This window comes from Xyrauchen texanus, chromosome 22 (genome assembly GCF_025860055.1).
Source record: "Xyrauchen texanus isolate HMW12.3.18 chromosome 22, RBS_HiC_50CHRs, whole genome shotgun sequence".
In the NCBI taxonomy this organism is placed as follows: domain Eukaryota; kingdom Metazoa; phylum Chordata; class Actinopteri; order Cypriniformes; family Catostomidae; genus Xyrauchen; species Xyrauchen texanus.
In genome coordinates, this window is record NC_068297.1 from 37889381 (window position 1) to 37911234 (window position 21854).

At 38.8% G+C, this 21854-nt stretch overlaps 1 protein-coding gene across 4 annotated transcripts in view; it reads right to left on the minus strand.

The window, feature by feature from the left end:
- prkd3 (protein kinase D3) overlaps positions 1-21854 on the minus strand; it is a 97943-nt gene that overhangs the window by 22244 nt on the left and 53845 nt on the right. For 3 of the 4 annotated variants that reach the window (XM_052153827.1, XM_052153826.1, XM_052153829.1), the window contains 6 exons: positions 10324-10455; positions 8133-8287; positions 6369-6561; positions 6182-6253; positions 2552-2735; positions 2262-2385 (listed from right to left, as the gene is read on the minus strand). In XM_052153827.1, the coding sequence (XP_052009787.1) occupies positions 2262-2385; positions 2552-2735; positions 6182-6253; positions 6369-6561; positions 8133-8287; positions 10324-10455 (860 nt within the window). The remainder of the gene's footprint in view (positions 1-2261; positions 2386-2551; positions 2736-6181; positions 6254-6368; positions 6562-8132; positions 8288-10323; positions 10456-21854) is intronic. The other variant, XM_052153828.1, reaches the window with a different exon arrangement.

The following is a 21854-nucleotide window of genomic DNA, read 5'->3' on the forward strand; positions in this document are numbered from 1 at the left end:
TGAAGTGAAGCCCTTTCCATTTCTTTGTGTTTTTGACAGAGCTTCTCACTTCCGGATAAGCAGGTTGATTTCACTGATGTTTAAAATCATATTTTGGAGTCGACTAGTCTAAAAAGAAACCAACCTTCAGAAAGCAGTTAAAAAATGTGTGTTTATGCATTCCATTTAAAATACTTTAATCTATTCCAAATCTGACGCTAAATTCCGCTGAAAAGGGGCATTTATCTGAGACATGCTCACCTTGCATTATCATCATTGTACATTATAACATGACACACATTCACCTTTAGCGAATACAGGTTTATTTATTGAAAACACTTAAATGAATAGTGCAGGAAAAATAGCGAAATCCATAGCTAAACCATTTCTAAACAGAATACACCAAGTAAAGGTTACTTCATATATCAAAACAGTCAGGATATTGTTGAAAATAATTAACAGGTAGACTAAGCCAAATCTATGAGAGAAAAACATGGGCTGAAAAGTTGCGCATATTTCACAACGTACAGTTGTGCATTAGCCATTGATCTAATATGACAGCTGTTCTGTAAAAAACATTAACCAATAACAGATGCAATGTAAAAAAAATAGCTATGTGATAGAAATATAGGCCTATGATATAGACTATAATAAACCTAATGTATTCTAAACATGACATGCACACAGAATAAGAGATAGTTTAACCCGTTACGCAGTCGGCACCTCGTTGAAAATAACCTTAATCAGCAGATTTAAAAAATGCCATTCCTTGCTTAAAACAGTAATTTTCTAGGGTATTTACTCATTAGTATAATTTGAAACAATTATGAAATTTTCCAAAATGTAAATTTTTTTATTTACACGTCGACATGGTATGGTGAAAGATGGGACTTAACTCACCTGAGGCGGCTATCCTGCTCTTGAAAAAGCCAGCTCGGCAGGAAAATAACTTGCAGTACAAGCACGCACAGATTTAAAGAAGACTCAATGAGATAACATCCAACTTTTTTTAAGCCAACGTTTCGGAAATCCGCTTCTCGCACCACCAGAGAAGTGATTTCATAGCTTTCTGAGTTTTCTTGTCAAGCGAGATGACATTTTCCTACGCGTGCCACAAGTGAGAGAGGGAAGAAGCATGCGCAGCCTGAGGTGAAATGAAACATTGCAAACGCTCCAGATATCCTCTTTTTTTTTTTTTTTTTATAATAATTGTATTATTCATTATATTCAAAATGTGTAACATTAATATGACAATAATTTAAGTCCAGCCTCTGTAAAAATATAAAGCCAAATGTAAATGTGTAAAAATGTCAATTGTAATGGGGAAAAATATTTACCGACTCGTAAGTTCAGTGTCTAGCAGCATCAGAACCGTTTAGTCGACTAGTCTCGCACATCCTTAGTTGCTACATAACCCAATGTGATTATTAATCCACAAAAGGTTGCTATGTAATTAAACAAATATGTTATCTGTAAATTAGTGCTCTGCTCACTGTCATCTGCTACAAACGGAGTGTGGAATACTCATGATAGTGTATGAGCCAAGGAGATCTAAAAGTTTGGCACAACACTGGCTCAACACATTCACTTTGAAGAGCGCAGCACTTGCAAACTATATAGTTATTACATGAAATCGCAGCCTTGCGGTTTAATAATCACACACGGACATAACATGATTTTAAAGGAATGTGAGGCACTTAAAATGGAAGTGAATGGGGGCCAGTTTTGAACATTAAAATACTCACTGTTTAAAAAGTATAGCCACAAAACAATAATCAACATTGTGGTAATCAACATTATGCCACAAATGCTGTCAATTGTGCTCAACTTGTATTGAACCCGGAACATTCCTTTGACTTGTGCACTGAATGTTGACTGAATTACATTTTTACGTCACATAGTATATATTTTTGGTATCGGAACATTTTTGTGAGCACGAGTACAAGTACATGGGTGCTGTATTGGACATCCATAATAAATGTACACTAAATGCAACTGATAAAACTGAAAAGCACTCTAATTTCGGTACAGTACCTGCATTGAAAACATAGTAATTAACAATAAACAGACTAGTTTACTACAAAAAGAATTAAAATGTTGCACAGGTACCTTTGGGAACACCAATGAGTGGTGACTAGAATGAGTCGGAGAACACTTTCAGTCACTCCCCAATACTGCTTAAAAATGATGCTCTAAGCGGATGTTTTTTTTAACCAAATTGCAAAAATCACATAAGTAAAAACATCATCTGCTTTGAGTTTAATTAAGGAATAATATCTTACAAGATTGTCTCGACTGGTGTAGTGCACCATCCATCCCTCTTTGACCATGGTGGAGCTTCTCCTCTTGGTATGTTTGATGGATTGGACCACACGCATCAGTGGGATATTGGTGCTGGTGGATGGACTAAAAGGAGACAACAGAAGCCTAATGTGGATCAGTGGTTAGGCATTTTCAGCATTTTGAGTAAAGAAGAAAAACTTCAATTTGGATATCTTGGTAAGTAGTTTTTCTGGATGTGGACACCCGTTAAGCTGATGTTACTTTATTATTTAAAGGATGTTTTGAGTACCTGATGGTTTTCACAGGTTCTTCATCTTTCTCACGGTCCATAAAGGGCGAGTCCATAAAAAAGATCTTGTCTTCTGGTGTGGTGGGTTCCTCAGAGTCATCCAGCCCTCGACTGCTGTCACTGTTCACATCACTGCTGTCAACTTCCATTGTGGTATCAGAGTCTGGACCTGGACTGGCTGGCTCTGAAACAACATACAGTTTGTGTTTGAACATGTAGGTAATGATGTCAAACACTTTGGTACAAAGTCGGTAAAAAAATGTTTTGCATTTGCACACATACTCTGAAAAGTACTCATGGATGCAGATGTGCGAATGCACTTCTTGATCAAAATGCCCATCTTGGCGACACATTAACATCAACATAGTTCATTATCTCTATTTAAATGTACACAGGAGTGACACAATTATTAAAATTAATTAAAATAATTCTTAATTACTGAGTTTAATTGAATAGACACTTAATTGCTTAATTAATTGAGAAGGGCATTAAGGATACACGAGTATAGGATATATTTATCCTATTAAGCCTATATGTACATATGCATTGCATATGGTTTTCTTCAGATTCGAGGACTTTTATGTCCCAGGTGTTGATTTTTATTAAAAACAAACAGATTATATTTTTCCCTCTTTTTGTTGTATTAAAGATTCATTAAAACTGTGAAACCTTTTAACAAGTCTTCATAATTTTTTTAAATACATTTCAAATACCTTTTATGTTTAGAATTTACTGTTTTAGCCTTGTCCCAAACCAAGACTTTCAATAGTAATCTACGAAAATACATGATAAAAAGAGTAAGGCTGGGAAATTAAACGCATTAATGTCTGCGATTAATAGATGACTGTTTAACAGGTTTAAAAAAAAATCCACGTAATTAATGCAGTATCCGTTTTTTTCACTTCCAGAAACATCACCAATATTTTTTCCAAAATTGTCATATATAAATTGCCAGGAGGTACACGTTCGACTCGACTGCACATCCTAGCACAGAAACTGATAGTGTGGAGCAGTACACACTTATTCATTACCAGCAACACCTGTCCCGAACACACCAAACATGGGAGCGGATTTACTGTATGGAGGCTTCACCCACCTGTGGTGAGCAAGCAGCCATATCTCTTTGCATTGCCCGAAAACATTCACTCACTGTCATCTGAGCCACTGTCAAAAGCAAAACTGCACGAGAGAGACCTAGTGTGTGCACGATAGAGACTGAGTGGCAGCCAGAGGATTATAGTTTTGGGGTTTAAACTTCAGCAAATTAAACTTCAACATTCCATTTGTTTTATATCTGTGCATATATTGTGCCTTAATATGCAATTGGCAATGTACACTTACGTTTCTCTTGGCAACAAAGTTTAATATGAATTGAATCTGCCCATTCGATTGTATTATTAATTAAGTCAGAAGATTTTGTCCAGCTTTTAATTACAGCATTCCACTGATTTTATGGCATGTACAGTGTATCCGGAAAGTATTCACAGCACTTCACTTTTTCTACATTTAGTTATGTTACAGCCTTATTGTATTGTATTGTAAAATGTATTAAATTCATTATTTTCCTCAAAATTCTAAAACAATACCCCATAATGACAACCTGAAAGAAGTTTGTTTGAAATCTATGCAAATTTATAAAAATAAAAAAAAACAATAAAAATAAAATAAAAACATGTACATAAATATTCACAGCTTGTGCTCAATATTTTGTTGAAGCACCTTTGGCACCAATTACAGCCTCAAGTCTTTTTGTGTATGATGCTACAAACTTGGCACACCTATTTTTGAGCAACTTCTCCCATTCTTCTTTACAGGACCTCTCAAGCTCCATCAGGTTGGATGGGGAGTGTCGGTGCACAGCCATTTTTAGATCTCTCCAGAGATGTTCAATCAGGTTCAAGTCTAGGCTCTGGCTGGGCCACTCAAGGACATTCACAGAGTTGTCCTGTAGCCACTCCTTTGTTATCTTGGCTGTGTGCTTAGGGTCATTGTCCTGTTGGAAGATGAACCTTCACCCCAGTCTGAGGTCCAGAGTGCTCTGGAGCAGGTTTTCATCAAGGATGTCTCTGTACATTGATGAATTCATCTTTCCCTCGATCCTGAGTAGTTTCCCAGTTCCTGCCGCAGAAAAACATCCCGACAGCATGATGCTGCCACCACCATGCTTCACTGTAGGGATTGTTTCTCATAGTCTGAGAGTTCTTCAGGTGCCTTTTGGCAAACTCCAGCTGGGCTGTCATGTGTCTTTTACTGAGGAGTGGCTTCCATCTGGCCACAATACCATACAGGCCTGATTGGTGGAGTGCTGCAGAGATGGTTGTTCTTCTGGAAGGTTCTCCTCTCTCCACAGAGAAACACTGGAGCTCTGTCAGAGTGACCAACGGGTTCTTGGTCACCTCCCTGACTAAGGCCTTTCTCCCCTGATTGCTCAGTTTGGCCGGGCGGCCAGCTCTAGGAAGAATCCTGGTGGTTCCAAACTGCTTCCATTTACGGATGATGGAGGCCACTGTGCGCATTGTGACCTTCAATGCTGCAGAATTGCCTTGATACAATCCTGTCTTGGAGGTCTACAGACAATTCCTTGGACTTCATGGCTTGGTTTGTGCTCTGACATGCACTGTTAACTGTGGGACCTTATATAGACAGGTGTGTGCCTTTCCAAATCATGTCCAATCAACTGAATTTACCACAGGTGGACTCCAATCAAGTTGTAGAAACATCTCAATAGCATTCTGAGAAAATATTGTTCTCATCACAATTGTACAGAGCGGTTATCTGAGTTACCATAGACTTTGTCAGTTCAAACCAGTCTGGCCAATTTCTGTTGACCTCTCTCATCAACAAAGCATTTGCATCTGCAGAACTGCCAATCACTAGATGTTTTTGTTTTTGGCACCATTCGGAGTAAATTATAGAGACTGTTGTGTGTGAAAATCCCAGGAGATCATCAGTTACAGATATACTCAAACCAGCCCATCTGGCACCAACAATCATGCCACAGTGTAGTCCAAATCACTGAGATCACATTTTTACCCCATTCTGATGGTTGATGTGAACATTAACTGAAGCTCCTGACCCATATCTGAATTATTTTATTCACTGCTCTGCTGCCACACGATTGGCTGATTAGATAATTGCATGATGTCACTGATTGTTGGTGTAGTCTCTATAATTTACTCTGCATGGTGCCAAAAACAAAAAACATCCAGTGAGGGGCAGTTCTGTGGATAGAAATGTCTTGTTGATGAGAGAGGTCAACAGAAATTGGTCAGACTGGTAACTTAGATATGTTAGTAATGCTATTCTGAGATGCAGGTTGGCACTGTTTTGGTGGCACAAGGGGACCTACACAATATTACGCAGGTGGTTTTAATGGTGTGGCTGAATTTTGTAAATCTCCTGTGACACATGTACACACAATGCTGGATAATGTTAGGTGACAAATAAAATGTTTTAACGAGACTTTACATTTTAGGAAACTAAAAAAACACCCATATTACATATGTTCAGTATTATGTTTCGCTGTAGTATCTAACAAGAAATGTGAATTATCACTGGTATAGGTATCAACTAAATGTTAATTTCACTGCTCCTTTTTTACTTTGATGTGACTGAAAAACATGACTGTACCTCCATTGAAGACTCCAAGACAATCTTTTGGTACCTTTGAAGCACATCGCTTGTGGCAATTGAACTTGCAATCTAAGGTGAAGAAAAAACCATCATGATCATTAGTTATTTTTCCTACATTAGTATCATTACTTATTATTTGACAACAAGTATTTTCTTTAATGAATGAAGGCAGAATGATACAAACCCTTGCACTGCATGCCCTGACGGAAGAGCCCTTTGAGCAGCCGTTTGCAGTACTGGCATATGGTGGGACGCGTGTACGTGTGAATGACAAAGGTGTGCGGCACCTTCACTCGGCCCAGCACCATCTTCTCCATCCAGATTGGCCGGCCACTCCATGACGGTATCCGCTTACTTGGCTCCTGATGGGGGCGCTGCTGCAATGAGTTAGGGGAACATAACACATTTGCATGCAAGAGGAATCTCAAACACATAAAGCCTGTCTTCTGAATAGCATATTAACATACTACTTGTACTATGTCTGCAGTATGAAATTTGTATAGCGTGCATAATAGGCAATTTTTTATTTTTTGTATGCATGGTCTAGCATGACCAAGTACATTTACCAAATGTGCATTATAAAGCATATAGTTCCAGTTCTGGATGCTGACTGGTCAAATTCAGTGCACTAGCCATATTAAAATACACTGTGTAGAAACAGCTATAACATGAAACACCTGTTCACCTAGCTACTGTATATATTAGTACAGGGAAGAAATATTGATTTTCCAATGTATCGCAATCTTCATTTTAACATCCTGATATTGATTCTTAAATCCCAAGGCTGATCTTTTACTCTATGTGCAACTCTCTACAATGTGAGTAAATCACTCCCAAATAAGACCAAATGGCACTAAAAATGTCTGTGATTAGCCACTGGCTGGTAAATGTTCAGATTTCCCTCACCAGTGATTGAGTAATATAGTGGTGAATTTGTTCAGCATCCTTTCACTGTGTGTTGAGAGTTAAAGTTTGCTTGGCTTGTTTCATGTAAGTGCCCAAAGAGGAGAAAAAGCTCAAATGTGACCAAAATATTGAAAAACAATGTACCTAGTTAGAAGGTCACCTGTACAATAAACAGCATTAGATGTGAGAGAATTTCTTTCAAATGCAAGCAAAATGGACATTATAACTGAAATATAACCATTTGAATAGATATATGGAATCTAAACGAAATCGAAACGAGAGCTTGTGAATCGGAATCGAAATCTGTATCAATACCAGCCCTAGAGGCCAAGTAAACTAAACGTTACTTACTCAAGTAATTATTTATGTAAGTACTTTTACTTATTTTTTTGGCTACTCTACCCACCTGTGATTTTGACCCGTATTGAAAACCATTCAAAATTCTTAATGAGTCTATAATGGCACTAAAGTCAATTTGTGTTACAGGGGTTTAGGAAGGTGTCCTAATAATTATTTTTTCCAAATATACAAACAAATAAATTATTTTGATAGTCTTGACAAAGTAGCCATGTTTGGTTCCAGTACCAAAAACTATAAGGTAAAAAAGGGTCAAAAATACAGTTACCTTAAGACAATTGGAAGATTAATTCTATTTAAAAATATAATCAAAAATAATATAATATTTTACTACTGGGTTTACAGTTTCATGAGATCTGAAATACTGCCAGCTGAGTTATACTAATTTCTGTCATATTTTACAGTGTACTCACGTTGAACATGCTAGCTCCAAAACACTTCCGATATTTATTGGAAATAATATCAATGCATATTTACTAAAATTCTTACATTTTAAACCATACAGCTGAATTAAGTGGTTGATGCAATGTCTAACCTATCGGTCTTTGATTACGCATCCTGTTATTTACTCATACATAAAAAGAACATCATAGTAAAAAAAACTAAATTATTCAGAAAATATCTTTAATGTAAAAGTCAACAGAAACAATTCCTGTCTGCACAGGTTGGACAGATGACCCCTCACCTCTTCCAGGCCCAAGTAAGCATCAGTTGGTGTGGCACGAGGAACAGACAGCGAGGGGCCAGGCAGAGACACATTGGAGAGACGTCTTTTCCTTACACCACTACAGTTGTTAGGGATCTTAAAGGCACATCGCTTATGATAGTTCAGTCCACAACCTGCAAATCCACAAAGACAGCTTTAGTGATCAGGAGTCAGGATCAGAGTTTGGCCAAGGGTTTAAAGGTAAGAATTGTGTATATGGTTTAAACACACAAGGCTAATTTGATCTTCAGCCTTTTACCCTTAAAGTCCAGCAGAGGGCCCCCCTCTCTTTTTAGACATTTTTAGATGTATTGATAATGAAGCATGTGTAGATTCTCCTGAGAACTGATTGGAGAGTTTTGTATGTAAAATTCCAGCTGTTTCCAAAGCATGTTTACAGTTCAAAAGCGTAAAAGTGTTTTAGAATTCCTCTGCATATGAACTGCTTTTGTGGCTTTTAACAACTGGAGCCCATGATCTTTATACAGCTTTTGAATGTCACTTTCAGTGCTTGGCAAAAGCACCCTGGGTTCCATTCAAACAGCCCTTGATTTCAACTTCAAAGCTGGACTGACATATCGCACACTGCACGACACAGCACGCTGTTCAATGAAACTCAGAATACTTTAAACCAGATTCAGAGTGGTTAAAACTTCAATCACAGCACTTTAAATAATCTGTGCCCGACTAAATCAGAGTCTGTCAAATCAAACTCAGGGTTATTTAAACCAGACTCAGTAATAATATGTTGAGCTACATTCAGAGGACTGGGTCACACTCATTAAGAATACTTTTAACCAGTCTGAGAGCATCTACAACCAGGCTGAATCAAAACATGTTAAACTAAACCTGGAGTACTATAAACCAGGGGTTTCCAAACTGGGGTCCATCCAGGGACCCCCAGATGTGCCAAAAGGGGGTGTTAGGGGGTCCATGGAAAAAAATCTAAAATAATAATACTAGTTGGAAATCATTACATTAATAATTATTATTTTACTCTATTGAAACCCATAGTTGCAACTGTAAGAAATAAAAAAATTAAAAAAATCTGCATTTACTTTAGGATTGTGATGAAAAATATGTTTTGAAACTTTAGCTGACACCTTTAGATTGATGACTGGGGGTTAAGGCCATATTCTCAGTAAATCTGCTTTGGAACAATAGTATTGATTGTGAACATGCTCTAAAAATGCATTGAACCTTTAATGAAAAAAAATATTTTCAGATTGTTCTTCTATTCTATTCTATTTGCAAAATGTATATTTCCTATTGACACACTAATGCTGAAGATATATATATAACCATCTTAAGATCAATGTTTTTGTGAAACATTTTACGTGCCTAACACTTTTGCACTGTAGTGTATATGCATTAATTGCTATTAATTCAATAAATAAGTCAGAATATCATGTAGTTAATTAGGTTAAAATTTGTAATCTACTGACAGCCCTAATTTTAACGTTAGTAAATAGTAGTTAAAGACAACTAATATAAAGTGGGAGCTATTATGGACATTATTTGTAATAATTTTGGAATAGACAACTGAAAACCCACATCCAACGACCACTAATTTTTATAGACTATTAGAAGAATACATCCCTTTATGGTGTTTCTCTGTGTCTCAGGAACATGCTGAATGCAGTGTTTCTGAGTCAAAACAAAGTCACTTTCAAGGCAATCTTGGGAAAGTTCCCAGACAGCTAATTTCTATGGATAAAAGTGGCATAAAAGTACAGCTACTATCTATTTGAATGAGGAAAGACTAAAATCTCCATAATGTTTGGCCAATATTACAATCAAATAACATTTCAAATCAGTATTAAAATCTGACAACACTGGTATTATAAATTGTGCTTTTTTTTTTAAAACAGATCCTTTTAGTTTGTTGTGAACAACCATGTTCTTGATGATGTGCATTTCAATTCTTACATTTACATTTATGCATTTGGCAGACGCTTTTATCCAAAGCGACTTACAGTGCACTTATTATAGGGACAATCCCCCGGAGCAACCTGGAGTTAAGTGTCTTGCTCAAGGACACAATGGTGGTGGCCGTGGGGATCGAAACAGTGACCTTCTGATTAACAGTTATGTGCTTTAGCCCACTACGCCACCACCACTCTATTCTTTTACAACTGAATACAATTATTGTGTGTACAGTGTGTTTTACCTTCACATTTAAGGCCCTGTCGTACAAGTCCCCATAGCATCTCACCACAGTAGTCACAGAAGGTTGGTGCCTTGTAGGAATGGACGTAAAGCGCATGAGGTCGGATCTGGAAATCTTCCACTGTAGCTAGAGCTGCAATTAGAATGCAACTTAAAGGACAACTTGTGTAGAGAATGGATGACAAAACAAAATACTGAAGAAAATCATAAAAAGAAAAAAAAAAGAACAAAATAAATGCAACGCATTAGTTAACATTACATAAACATAAATGTATTATTAATTCAAGCAATCATCATTTCATAATTTTTTTAACAATAACCAATGAAACTACTCATTTTATACACTTTTCAACAACAGTTAGACCTGCATTTCAGCCAGCAGACCATGGGAGTTTGATCTACTGAAGGCCAAACCATAGCGGAACTACACAGGGGTGTCCTTTAGTTCGATTCAAGATAAGCCATTCACTGGCATGACTCATATTATAGTGTCTTTTGAATCAGCCCTAATATAATTTGAACAGTGGAGTATGATCTCATCTGGATGATTCATGATGTATAAAATCAGAAGTTGACTAAACAGTTTGAATATGAGTTAAGTTACTTCATGCGTGCAACAAGAATGAACAGTTTGTGGTTTCACACTAATACTCGACAAGCTGACTTGTGTCTTCTAGCTCTAAGTTTATATGCTAAAAGTATCATTGTTTTTAAATGGAGTCTTAATGTTTATTCTGGTATGAACAACATTTGCATTTTCTTGCGAGTTGCTTTGGTCAGAGAGCATCTACCAATAACACAAAATGCACTGCTAAAACGAAAGTAGAAGGCCAGGAAACGTTTTGTGCATGGCAAACAATGTGTTACCTACTGTTTCTGATAAAATCACACTCACTGGTAGAAAGAAACATTCTTGAAAATTACAATATTTTTCCCAATCCCACTTTTTTTACATAAGAGCAAACACTGAGTAAGGTCAGCATGACACCCACAAATCCATAAAGCGTGTAATATCAATCTAATAAAGCACCAAATTAACTTCCTAGTGAACATTCCCACGAATCTGACGGGACGTGAGGGAGGATATCTGACACCCTATTGGTTCAGCAGTCTGGGACGGATGATGAAGAACATAGTCTTGTAGAGACCAGAGTGATGTAATTCAAATTGACCGTGAAAGTTTATAGTTACCCTGACAAAGACAACAAACAAAGAAATATGACCAAAAATCCACCATCGTCCTTGATTTTCTAGAAACCACACCTGAGATAACGGTGGGATTTCCAACAAAGTAGCACGATAAGATTGTTGGCAAATATAAAAATGGATGACTGGTTTTTGTCAGTGTAAATCTTGATGTGCTAAGGTTCTTTTTAGTGTGTGTAGCAAAAATGCACTTTTTCTTTAGGGTTGGGAAATGTAAGCAATTAACAATGTTGGCTGCTATTTGGATTCCACTGAATGATTCTGGTTCCTTAATTATTTTACTAATTTTGAGGAGGGAAAAGGACAATGTTTGGAAATGACATTTGACCAGTAGCTCTAACAGATTTGCTAACAGTTAGACCTTAGTAAAAAGATGCTATTCATTGTAGGCTAGAGGCTTCTGCTTGGCCTTGATGTCAAGGGCTCAACATTAATGCTTGTCTGCTTATCCAGGATGATTTTTGATGGGGCAAGTAAAAAAATGGTGTCAATAATGTAAATAATGATAAAATAAACAGCTATATTAGTGAGATAGATAGGTTAGCAGTGGCTTAGAAAAACAAAGCCTTGCTTGACCAATCATAATTTGATTCAACATTACTTACCTCAGGCAGCGAGCCACATAATTAATTTTCTAATTAGCTAGTGATCTAGTAATAGCTTTGTACTGTTTGACTGAGAGGTGGCTAATGTGGAGGATACATGTCTGAAAGTTCAAATAAATTTCAAAATTTTGACAAAATGCCCGTCTTGGTGAGGTATTCATGTAAACACAGTGAGTTATGTTTAAACTAAATGTGTACAGTGGGGGGAAAGAAGATTTGTGTCAAAATGTCAGACTCGAAGTATAAATTAAACCTACCAGACCTGCCGCTGTCCAGTGAGTTAATATTAATCAAACAAACAACCATAACAAGAAAATGAGAAAACCACTCACTGCTCTTGGCTGGATCACTTTAAAATGTATTCATGTATTATAATCATACAATGAAGACCAGTTGTAATGTATGTTTTATTTCATTCAATGCTTAATTTAAAAATGTATACTGCTTTTAAAAACTTTTAAAGCTGTTAAAAAGTTCTGTTTTCTTAATTTATATTTTTTGTTCTATTGTTTTGAATTGGTTTCTATTCATTACTTTTAATTGTTTATTGTTATTTTATTACTGACTGTTTACTAATCCATTCATTATTAAAAAATTCATTTGTATTTTTATGTGTTGTAGTATTGAAGCTGGTATCGAAAATTAGGGCTGCACAATATATCGAAAAATTATCGTTATCGCGGTAATAGTATATGCGATATCCATATCGCAGAGAGTTGCAATAAATACATTTTTTTTTATGTGCCAAGCATGTGTGCGTTGCATGCATAAGTTGTTTATCCAAATTTGACCAATCAGATGGGGTCTTATACCCGCCTCACCAGTGGCTAGTGGCACAGAACCTAGTAGTGGCTCGGAGCAGAGAGGGTGGAAAATAAAAACTAATGGAAGGAGTTGAGACAAGCGAGCCGGAAAATGACAACAGCGACGAACTTGTGGCTAAAAAGAACAGTACGTCTGAAATATGGCAATATTTTGGCTTCAAGAGAGATGACGTGTACCAAATGCAAATACAGTGTAAGTCGTGCCGAAAAGTTGTGGCCACGTCGAGAGGAAATACAACAAATCTCCACAGTCATCTGGAACGCAACCACAGGGAGAATATAACGACTTAAAAAGTAAGCTCAAAACTGCCAACGAAATGCCATGTAAGGTTAACAATAGCAGAGTCTCACAGACAACCATAAATAAAAGTTTTGAAAGTGTAACTCCTTATAAAAAAACATCGAAACGCCACAGGGATTTAACAGAATCTATCACACGCTTTTTAGCTAAAGACATGATGCCTGTTAACACTGTGAGCAGAGAAGGCTTTGTGAGTCCAATTAACAAATTGGACCGGAGATATCAGCTTCCATCGAGAAATTATTTTTCTCAAGTCGCAATTCCACAGATGTACGACACATGCGTCAAGACAGTGAGCTCCGAGCTGTTTGACTGAGAGGTGGCTAATGTGGAGGTAGTGGCCAAGTCGACTTCTACGCTAACACCACTGACCTGTGGTCCAGTCGTACAACTGAGCCCTACATGAGCTTTACCGTTCACTTTCTTACTCAAGACTTTGAATTAAAAGCACGTTGTATATTTCCCCGAATCACACACCAGTGAAAACATAGCCCATGGACTGCGGGAAGTTTTAGCCAGCTGGAACTTAAAAGAAGAGAATCAAGTGTCCATTACATTGTAAGACAAGTGGGAAGTTGCGTGCACCGTGTGCTATCCTGGCACATATGTTTCGGTGTCAAATGGGGGTGCCACAGATCTCAAAGCTCACATGGACACCGAAAAACATAAAAAAGCTTTGCGAGGTGAGAGTAGTTCAACAAAGTTGACGGAGTTCTTTGTGAGACCCGGGAAATCTGAGGATGCTGTGAATGCAGCAGAGGGTGCATTGTCATTTCATACAGTGAAACACCCTATAGAAAATCATAACATTTCACTACCGACTACTGAAACTTATATACACTGTATATATTGTTACTTGAGCATGTAACTATTAGTTAAATTTCTTTTTTTCCCTCCGGACCAGTAACTTTTCTACTCGGACAAGAGAATAACCAATTGTCTTGTCTGAAAGACAAGCACATGACAATGCTTGAGGCCCGAAGTCATATTTTACATGGCTGGCGTCATTTTAAGGTGCTTCTGTAAGACGTTCGGCTCACGTGGTCTTCAGGACTTGTACCCTGGACCTAGATGGGGCTCGAACAAGCTTATAAATTAAGTTGGTTATGTAACTAAAAAATTCAAATGCATCACCTTACAAGTCACGCGCAATAGTAAAAGTGTTCAGATGTCATAAGATAGCATTGTATGAGGAACAGAGCGAAAAGTATTGATGAACAGATGTGTTTATGAATAATCTTTCAGTTTAACTCTTGATTTGTGTGAACACAAAAAATTATCATTGTTTTTATAGTGCCTCTAGTGTTTATTTCACCAGAAAACTGTAGGAATATGTAAAACCTGTCATGTAAAAATAAATCAGCAAAAATATAAGTTTAGTAACATGACTCAAAAGGCACTTTTCAACCATCGGGGCTGAACGGTTCTGAGCACAATGAGTATAAGTTCCAGAGTAATTTCCACTACAGCACAGATTGGTACGGTTCGATTAAAAACATTCTCAGCCCGGAATTCTCGGCACTCGACACTTACACCCTGCCAACACCGGACGTGAGAGGCCTCTCACGTCGCATTGCATGAAAAGCAACAGAACCCATTATAATCAATAATGCTGTCTACACTGGAAGGATCCATTGCGGCGCATCATGTCGAGCTGACAGTAAACAGGTGTCCCGTTCTATTTTGCTCTGCGCGTGCTGGTGCTACTACAGCCAACAACACATATAAACAGTTTAGAACGTTTGTGTCGACACGTCCAGTGTAGATGTCGACAAGAGACCTGTGTTAGCTAACCATACTCAGGAAAGAGAACTATTCTGAAGGAACACCTGTGGTGACTTGGTGACTCACAGTTCTAATCCGGATTTCACAGCACAGTGAAATAAGGTAACAAAAAAATAAAAAAAAAATAAAACTGTACCCATGCCAATGAGCCCGGATCGCCATGGAACAGAACGGTTCCGCTTCAAGAACCGTTCTGCCAGATGGTGGAAAAGAGACAAATGAGACCAGGTTGGTAGCAGCATACAGTATATTCCATGGTAAGTATGTTTATTATGCTTCTACGAGGGTAAAGTTTAAGGTGGTTCTGATGGAAACATTGCATATTTTATTACACCATTCCATCTGCATAGATGAAAGAATGCAGATGTTCCAGAACCAAAAGTCATGACCAAATACTGGTTTCTAGCACTTTTTTTTGGTTCTGAATAAGAACGGTTTCTTGATTTTCTGGCCTTCATTTTGTACTCATCCATACCTTTAATTTCAATCTGCATCTTTTTACAATGATCCATCTGCAGTTTACTTGTTCTCTCCTTATAGAAATAAAGAAGGCTATATTTTGAGGTTTGTTTTTACCACAGTCGTGGAGAAAACACATTCTGTGATGTTAGGACATAACCCAAATGAACAACAAATCTTAAACTTGATCAAATCAAAGCGGATCGAGAAAGAGATAGTGAAATAGAGAAAAGAGTGCATTCCTTCTTGAACATCAAAGAGTAAAGTGGAACATTCAAGCAGGCAGTGAATCACATGGCAGGCAGCAGTCCAGAGCACTGGAGCACAGGCTCATAATGAGCCATTCATGAAGACACTACATACATTATGATAAATGAAGACCAGCATCTCAAAACTCATCTATTACGCTTCAGGCAGTGGATCAAAACATGGTTAATAAACTCTAGTAACAGCCTAGGGGGAATCTCCTAACGCCAAGTCAAATGAAAGTGTTGTGAAATAAAAGCGAAACGGAGTAATGCATAATACTTCTACTCTTTTGGAACTACTTTAAAGCCATCCTCAATCCAAAAGTCAACACATTTTGGGAGTAACTAAAATAAAGACAGCATTATCACGGTCAGTCTAGTTCTGATTTTTCCACTGACATCTAGCACACATCGGATCTTGTTGCATGCAAAATGCATCTGGAGAGAGCCATCCATTCATTCCCATTTATCTCAATGGCAGTTGCTCACTCGGCTGGTGCATGCCCCTTGAAGGACACTACGGGAAGAGGACATTATTCGAAAGGCCGCTCCAAATGAAACTAGGCAACTGAATTCCTTCAAGAAGGGCGCTTTCACAAAGCGGTTAGCATGTCACACTAACCTAGCAAAGACTGCAGATTTTGTCCTTTGACATAAAAAAATATTTTAAAACTTCTGAAATTGGTCTCAGACAGCAAAAACGTACGGTGTGCGGTGGGTTTAAGACAACAGATCCTGTCTACACACTATCTCCGGTAAAAGCACACAGTGATGTACGTCTTTGTTTGCGAGCTCTCCACAGCCCCCCGTTTCTTCTCAGCAGAAGCACGACCATCACCTACTGCAACAAAAACAAGCTCTTGCCTTAGAGCTCAGCGCCAACAAAAAGCTGCTCTCTCCTGCTCACAGCGCGAGTGTTTTCTTTCAAATGTTTTATTAGCACAACCGATGGATGCAGGGAAAATAAAAGACTAGATGATAATCAGGGTCAGTGTGTGAAAGCGCATTTGTTTTTTTCAAAACTAATCTGTTCAGGTATGTTCTTAAAGAATACAATGTTTTAGCACAACTGTCTAACACAGAGGTTCTCAACTTTAAACAACCTAGTCTCATAGTCTAATTCATAAAAGCTGACCGAAGATGGCAGTGTGACAGAGAGAGAGATTTACGTACAGCTGCAGCCATGAAAGCCAGCAATACATTTAGCTAACGTTGACAGAGTCATAAAAAATCCATATGAGCTGGTTTATAATTTGCAAACAATAAAAACATTGCAAACGTATGCATTAACTGATCTTCAAGTTCCTTGGTGTCCACATCACTGAGGCACTCACATGGTCCATCCACACCGAAGCCATTGTGAAGAAGGCCCACCAGCTCCTCTTGTTCCTGAGATGGCTGAGGAAGTTTGGAATGAACCACCACATCCTCATACAGTTCTACACCAGCACTGTATAGAGCATCCTGACTGGCTGCATCACCGCCTGGTGCGGCAACAGCACCGCCCTGAAACGCAAAGCCCTGCAAAGGGTGGTGCGAACTGCCAGAAACATCATCGGAGTGAGATTCCCTTCCTCCAGGACATATATACCAGTGTGTGAAAAAAGCTCTGAGGATCATCAGAGACTCCAGCCACCGAGCCATGGGCTGCTTTCACTGCTACCATCAGGCAGGCGGTATCGTAGCATCAGGACCCGCACCAGCCGACTTCACGACAGGTTCTTCCCCCAAGCAATCAGACTTCTGAACTCATGATCGCTCACGATCAATACACATCATCACTGCACTTTATTAATCTTACACTGGACTGTCATAAATTATATTCTCTCTTAACAACACACTGACAACTGACTATCAACTGACAGCCTGAATGTCAATACAACACAATACAACCTACTGTATATTTTATATATACTATTTTTATTGTATACTATGTATTCTATATTGTGTGTATTGCATACTGTACATTGTATATTATTAATTGTATAGTGTGTTGTGTGTAAGTATGTGTACATTTGATATGTAAATTGTGTTGTGTAAATCTGATGTTTATTGTAAATTGGTATATGTCTCATCACTGTCATGACTGCTATGTTGCTCGGAACTGCACACAAGACTTTCACCCTCTGTTGCGCTTGTGTATATGTTGGTGTAATATCTCTCTTTATATTTTTCTCACACAATATAAAAGGGCCTTAATATATAAAATATATAGCTACCTTTATATTCTAGGAAGGGGGTCTGTCTCACAAGGGGAATATTTAAAACACCTGCTTTATGATGATGCATTCAATTCTCACAGGCACAAAGGTGTGCATGGCCAAATACGGAATAGTTATGTGACTTTCGCATTCCTTTTCTTTCTTGCTATCATTCAAAATAACTTGAAAACAGTTCTCACAATAAATAGTTAACATCCACATTATTTATTAGAATTATATTGAATAAAAAATTTACATTTCAAAATAAAAAATAACTGCTTCATTTTCTTTGGTGGATAGATGAACTTTGGGGGACAATTACAATAAGCATATTCAGAATTATATATTTTTTACAAAGAGTTCCTTGGTCCTAACAATTTGTTAACATTCATGAATAATAATCTGAGCACTGGGAGACGCTTGGGTTTAACACGGAACTGACTTGGAATTAGTCATGCATATTGTGTTGATTTCCAGTGTGTGACATTTGAATGTGTGTGTTTGCAACTGAGTGAGGAGGAAGTGAGTTGCAGGTGTGCTGTACAGCTCCCCTGTGAACACACCACCGACAGGAAGATCAATTCACATAGAGCAGACCTGCACAGGATGTAAACCATTCGGACTGGGAACAAAGATGAGCTGAAACCCTCAGTGGGGGGCTTACTCCAGTAAAAATCAGCAGAACTAGATAGTTTAGCTTTTTACATATTTACTTCACAGATATATCTGAAAACATCTTCAAAAATAACTTGAAAATGTCAAGACTAGATCTTGTGAAACACTGTTCAATCATTATCAAATTGTAACAGGGGTTTAAAATGGGCAAGGTGGAGGCGTGAACCGGACGAACCATCAAAATATAATGTTTAATGAAAACTTAAAAAGACAAACATAAATTCACACGGCAGCTTTATCCCTTTCCTTGGCTGATTAGCCCGATTGGGGGCTGGCCGTGCGCACTCCTCGTCACACAAATAAACAGAACCCTTGAGCCAACTCTGATTGACCACAAATCTTTCAACACATGGTTCTGTACATTCAACATAAGGTAAAATTAGAAAATTAATAATGATAGGTGGCCTTAGGTGAACTGACCTGCTGGTGTTAACAGACATTTGAAGTGCCATTTGAAAAGAACCACCTGAGGTCCACATTGACTAGATTAACGTAGACCCCTCCATCTGGCACACAGATGCCGCAACTGACTACAACCAAATCATGAAGTAACTTTCTTTTTGCCCACTTTCTTATTGGCCTGGGCTTAAGAAGTATATCTCAAGATTATTTTGCAATAGATATTTCAGAAAATTCTTATATAATGAGTTCCAGGCCAACCAAACCAAACAGCTCTGATGAATCACAAGATCATGACATTTTATTTGAAGATTTAAAATTACACTAGTGTACTTCTGAGGTAACTTGTGGCTTCTACAGGATATACTAGACAATCTCAGAGATCATGGTATGTATGTCATGAATTATTTAGAGCCTAAATTATCTCTAAAATTCAAGTTCGCCATGTCTTTTTCTGAAGTGCTGCTTGATACAATGTGACATAAAAACAATACTGTAGCATTCATTTGTACACTACTAGCTTGTTCACTAATGACACAAATAGCTTCTACTAGGAAAGCTACACTATTTCGAAAACAGCTGGTCTGCTGTCATATTGCTGAAAAATCACACCAGGCCTCAAAATCATGTTACGATAACTATATTTTCAGTTTAATGAGTTTTGCGTGCCTCGTTCCACGTATCGCTGCAGTTTTCTGATGAAATAAACATTACAGGCACAACAACCAGTTTTATTAATTTCTCTCAAAACACAAGAAAAAAGGCAGATTAGCATTTCATAAACACTTATTTTTTGCTCACTTATTTTAATCTCATTACATCAAAACACTTTTACTTTAGTGCATTATTTTAAAGATGACACATTTTGATGCTTGTTTTAAATACTACATTTACAAGCTTGCTGAAGCAGTACTAAGTTGTGTGGTGGTGCAACTGAAAGAACGTCTCGGGTTACATGTGTAACCCTTGTTCCCTGAAAAAAGCGGAACAAGATGCTGCGCTGCTAAGCGCTACGGGGAACAACTCTAATTGTGACCGAGCTGAATATTGTGTGCAACAAGTCAATGAACATTGACCGGAATTTATAGCCTCGGCTGATGTAATCATTAGACGCACCTGCGGCCAGGCTATAAATGGATACGTCACCAGGTGTCATCAGATACTTCTTTTTGAATAGCAGTCCTGGGACGTCCCAGTGCGGCAAAGCAGCGCAGCATCTCATTCCGCTTTTTTCAGGGAACAAGGGTTACACATGTAACCCGAGACGTTCCCTTTACAAAAAGCTTCACTATGATGCTGCGCTGCTAAGCACTACGGGAAACGCAATACCCACGCCGCTGCACCTGGGGCTGTCCGGTCCCCTACGGTTGTGCAGTGTACTCACAAAAACGCGAGAGGTCTCAGACATGAGCTTGAGATGTCGACTCAAGGGCATAAAAGCCCGGAGTAGCATAAACATCCAAACCATTACAATTTGATGAATGTGTGCGGAGAGGACCAGCCTGCCGCATCAAAAACTTGTTTAGGCATGGGCTGAAATGTCGACTCAAGGGCATAAGAGCCCGGAGTAGCAAAGCATCTAACCCATAAAGTTCGATAAATGTGTGCAAAGAGAACCCTATCGCAACACAAACTTGTCATAAAAACTGATGAATGTGTGCGGAGAGGACCAGCCTGCGCTCATCACAAACTTGTTTAGGCATGGGCTGAGATGTCGACTCAAGCAAGTGTCTGGAGTAGCAAAGCATCTAACCCATAAAGTTCGATGAATGTGTGCGAAGAGAACCCTATCGCAACACAAACTTGTCATAAAAACTGATGAATGTGAACGGAGAGGACCAGCCTGCCGCATCACAAACTTGTGCAGACATGAGCTTGAGATGTCGACTCAAGGGCATAAGAGCCCGGAGTGGCAGAACATCCAAACTATATAAATCTAATGAATGTGTGCGGAAAGGACAACCTGCCGCATCACAAACTTGCTGCAAATGGAGACCTCTAGACAAGGTTTTAGAGGAGGAGAGCCCTCTGGTACAGTGCGCCCTGAAACATACTGGCGAAGCTTGACCGCGCGCCTCGTAGGCCCGGGCAATAATGAGGATGCCTCTTTGAGGGCACCCCGCCTACCAAGCTGTGGCAAACCGCAGTGGCCACATAGAACCTGGCACTGGCGAGGCAAGCTGACAGTTCTTTCTACAGAAAATCCAGAACTGAAGCAAACTGGCAGTTAGCTGGTTCTGTAATAAGAACTTTAGTAGAAGGAAACACATGCAGGCGCATTTGCGTTACTACATTCAGCCCCTTCCGAGGGGGACTGGGGACTCGGGGAGAAGTAGAGGAGACATTGCGCTATCAACAGAGGCGAAGAGGTCCTCTTCTGCCCTGTAAAATCTACCCAGATCAGTTCCAAGTGTAGGGAGCCCTAGCACTTGAAATGGTCTCGATAACCTCAAGAGAAAACCCTGTGAACCTCATTTGGTACCCTTAGGGGCCAGACATGAAAGGTTTCACAATTCGGGCCAAGGATGAGAAGGTCCTCCCTGTTTGGAATCGCCCAAGGCGAGCCGTCGAGGAGAGGAATTAACTCCGAGAAACATATCCTGTTCGGCCAGCGCAGCGCCATTAATAGGAGGCAAGACCCTTGCTGGTGAACATTGCCAAGACTCCCGGGAGCAGAGAAACCGGGGAAAGAAACACATACAGACACATTCTGGGTCATGTATGTGTCTTAACGTCCAGACCCAAGGGGGCTGGGTGATTTCAGGGAGAAGTAGAGGAGACATTGTGCTATTCATAGAGGCGAAGAGGTCCTCTTCTGCCCTAAGATCT